The 3,811-nt window shown below is 44.5% G+C and overlaps 1 protein-coding gene across 1 annotated transcript in view; it reads right to left on the bottom strand.

Annotated features, from left to right (window-relative positions):
- Positions 1-3,811, bottom strand: part of LOC111647647 (uncharacterized) — an 18,619-nt gene that overhangs the window by 11,046 nt on the left and 3,762 nt on the right. Inside the window, exons 9-12 of the mRNA XM_087171487.1 lie at positions 3,521-3,647; positions 3,231-3,371; positions 3,000-3,148; positions 2,256-2,305 (exon numbers count right to left, since the gene is read on the bottom strand). Of these exons, the coding sequence (XP_087027613.1) occupies positions 2,256-2,305; positions 3,000-3,148; positions 3,231-3,371; positions 3,521-3,647 (467 nt within the window). The remainder of the gene's footprint in view (positions 1-2,255; positions 2,306-2,999; positions 3,149-3,230; positions 3,372-3,520; positions 3,648-3,811) is intronic.

Genomic DNA, 3,811 nt, shown 5'->3' with positions numbered 1-3,811 from the left:
ACACTCAGAGGTGGAGAGACGCAGCACACACTCCCTGGACTGGAGGGGGAGGGGAGGAGAGGAGGGGCAGGAGGAAGGGAGGGTGGGTGGGGTGAGAACAGGAAGTCTGAATGAGAACAACTGCATTAAAACACAGAGGTTATGGTTTAACTCTCAGCAGACAAACTCTCTGTCGTCTCCAGCTGTTCCTGTTTTCATTGTCATGAGCTCATGTTGATTTTGACCTTCACAGACAGATGTGATCAGCCTCCCCAGATGTTGCTGTGATGCAGTTGTGTTGATGTTTAACAGCTGTGAGGTTGATCAGGTGTCAGTGTTTTAAAGTTTAGATGGAGACAGTCTGAACCTGCTGCAGAGTGTCTCTGGCGTCGGCTGCTTCTTCTTCTGCCCTCTGTTTGTCCAGCTGCTCTCTCTCCAGCGCCCCCTACAGGAGGACAGGACAGGAGGACAGAGACACAGAGACTCCTGATGGTCAGAGTGATGAGAAGCCAGAGCAGTGACAAACAGTAACTCTGTCCTGGTCTTTTACCTTCAGAGAGTTGATCTCCAGGAGGTGAAGAGTCTCTCTCTCCGTCAGCTGGACGTTCTCCAGCAGCTCAGTCTCCACCCTGAAACACAAACATCACAGCTCCAACATCTGTTCAATGACCACCTGTGATCAGTCATTTTTATCCTTCATATTTCCTTCAGTTTTTATTTATTTATCTTCTCTGGAGTCTAATTTTATTATAACTTCTACTTGCTTTTTCATTAATTATTCCTGTTTATATTGTTTTACATTGTGCAAAGGTTTGTGTTCACTATTAACTGATTAACTTTAACCACAGTGTTTTCTAAATATTTCATCTTAGTTAACGAACATCAGCCGACAGAGAAACAACAACATGTTCATCTGAATGTGAGTCACTGAGTTTAACATCAAAAACCTTTGTTTGAAAACTGAGGCAGCTCAGAGACTGACTTCTTCTGTTAAACAGAACTCAGGAGGACACAGCAGAGTAGAACACAGTAGAACTCAGTAGAACTCAGAGTAGAACACAGCAGAGTAGAACTCAGTAGAGTAGAACACAGTAGAGTAGAACACAGTAGAGTAGAACACAGTAGAACTCAGTAGAACTCAGAGTAGAACTCAGTAGAGTAGAACACAGTAGAGTAGAACACAGTAGAACTCAGAGTAAAACACAGTACAGTAGAACACAGTAGAACTCAGTGGAACAGAGTAGAACTCAGAGTAAAACACAGTAGAACTCAGTGGAACAGAGTAGAACTCAGTAGAGTAGAACACAGTAGAGTAGAACACAGTAGAACTCAGTAGAACTCAGAGTAGAACTCAGTAGAGTAGAACACAGTAGAGTAGAACACAGTAGAACTCAGTGGAACAGAGTAGAGCTCAGTAGAATAGAACTCAGTAGAGTAGAACACAGTAAGGTAGAACACAGTAGAGTAGAACTCAGTAGAACTCAGTGGAACAGAGTAGAACTCAGAGTAAAACACAGTACAGTAGAACACAGTAGAACTCAGTAGATCTCAGAGTAAAACACAGTAGAGTAGAACTTAGTAAAGTAGAACACAGTAGAGTAGAACTCAGTGGAACAGAGTAGAACTCAGAGTAAAACACAGTAGAGTATAACTCAATAGAACTCAGTAGAATAGAACTCAGTAGAGTAGAACACAGTAGAGTATAACTCAATAGAACTCAGTGGAATAGAGTAGAGTAGAAAACAGTAGAGTAGAACTCAGTAGAACTCAGAGTAAAACACAGTAGAGTATAACTCAATAGAACTCAGTGGAATAGAGTAGAGTAGAAAACAGTAAGGTAGAACTCAATAGAACTCAGAGTAAAACACAGTAGAGTATAACTCAATAGAACTCAGTGGAATAGAGTAGAGTAGAAAACAGTAGAGTAGAACTCAGTAGAACTCAGAGTAAAACACAGTAGAGTATAACTCAATAGAACTCAGTGGAATAGAGTAGAGTAGAAAACAGTAGAGTAGAACCCAGTAGAACTCAGAGTAAAACACAGTAGAGTAGAACTCAATAGAACTCAGTAAAACAGAGTAGAGCTCAGTAGAATAGAACTCAGTAGAGTAGAACACAGTAGAGTAGAACTCAATAGAACTCAGTAGAACAGAGTAGAGCTCAGTAGAATAGAACTCAGTGGAACAGAGTAGAGTACCGTCTGTGTGTCTCTGTCTCCAGCTGTCTGTTCCTCTCCTCCTGTCTGTCTCTCTCTCTCCTCAGTCTGTCGTTCTCTCTCTTCACCTCCTCCAGCTGCAGACGCAGAGAAGACGACGCCTCCTGCTCCCTGTCCACACAAACACATCACCGTCATCACATGATTAAACTGAAGTCAGAGGTCATTCAGCAGCTGAAGGAATCAACTGTGAAACACACAGATCTCTTATACTGTCAGGTGTGTTTAGTCAGGTGTGTAGTCAGATGTGTGTATTCAGGTGTGTTTAGTCAGGTGTGTAGTCAGATGTGTGTATTCAGGTGTGTGTATTCAGATGAGTGTAGTCTGGTGTGTGTATTCAGATGAGTGTAGTCTGGTGTGTGTATTCAGGTGTGTGTGTATTCAGGTGTGTGTAGTCAGGTGTGTGTATTCAGATGAGTGTAGTCTGGTGTGTGTATTCAGGTGTGTGTGTAGTCAGATGTGTGTATTCAGGTGTGTGTGTATTCAGGTGTGTGTAGTCAGATGTGTGTAGTCAGATGTGTGTATTCAGATGTGTGTATTCAGGTGTGTGTGTATTCAGGTGTGTGTAGTCAGATGTGTGTAGTCAGATGTGTGTATTCAGGTGTGTGTGTAGTCAGGTGTGTGTAGTCAGGTGTGTGTATTCAGATGAGTGTAGTCTGGTGTGTGTAGTCAGGTGTGTGTGTAGTCAGATGTGTGTATTCAGGTGTGTGTGTAGTGAGATGTGTGTGTAGTCAGATGTGTGTGTAGTCAGGTGTGTGTATTCAGGTGTGTGTGTAGTCAGATGTGTGTATTCAGATGTGTGTACCTGCTCAGTACGTCCAGAGTGTGTGTGAGCTCCAGCTGAGTGTGTTGTGTGTGTGTCTGCAGCTGCTGGTTGTCGTCCTCCAGCTGTTTCAGTCGCAGCTGTAGAGCTGCTTTCTCCTCGCCGAGCCGCCGCAGAGATAGCTCTGCCCCCTGAAACACACACACACACACACGTCAGATTTAGACACCTCTGTGACCTCTGACCTGCAGTAGAAGCTGCTCTGTTACTGACCTGCAGTTCCTCATGTCTCCACTGCAGGGTGCTCTCTGTCTGAGACAGGACAGACAGCAGGGAGGACAGGTCCAGACTGAGGACGCTGTCTGAGGACACACACAGAGACACAGTCCTGCTGCTGCTGTTCAGGACTCTGGACTGGAGACACAACACAACCTCCTTCAAATTAAAAGCCTCTGTGGAGTTTACATTCAGAGTTTGTTCATTGTTTCGTTGTGATAAATGATTATTACTGATATCGATCAGTATGGAAATATATACTGTCATATTGATCATCCCTGACTCACCAGTCTGATCACAGCCTGACTGACAGACTGCAGCCTCCTCTCTGTCTCTATGTGTCTCTCTACCTCTCTCTCTCTCTCCTCCCTCTGACTCTGCTCCGCCTGCAGTGAGCGAGAGAGCTCCACAATCCTGAGAGAGACAGAGAGAGAGAGAGAGAGGGAGAGAGAGACAGAGAGAGAGAGAGGGAGAGAGAGACAGAGAGACAGAGAGAGAGAGAGGGAGAGAGAGAGAGGGAGAGAGGGAGAGAGAGAGAGAGAGAGAGAGAGAGAGAGAGGGAGAGACAGAGAGAGAGA

Source organism: Seriola lalandi, unplaced genomic scaffold, assembly GCF_002814215.2.
Source record: "Seriola lalandi dorsalis isolate HSWRI2012SDOR001 ecotype SW California unplaced genomic scaffold, Sedor1 jcf7180002055007, whole genome shotgun sequence".
In the NCBI taxonomy this organism is placed as follows: domain Eukaryota; kingdom Metazoa; phylum Chordata; class Actinopteri; order Carangiformes; family Carangidae; genus Seriola; species Seriola lalandi.
Note: the sequence above shows the minus strand (reverse complement) of the source record. Positions and strands in the feature narration are given on the sequence as shown.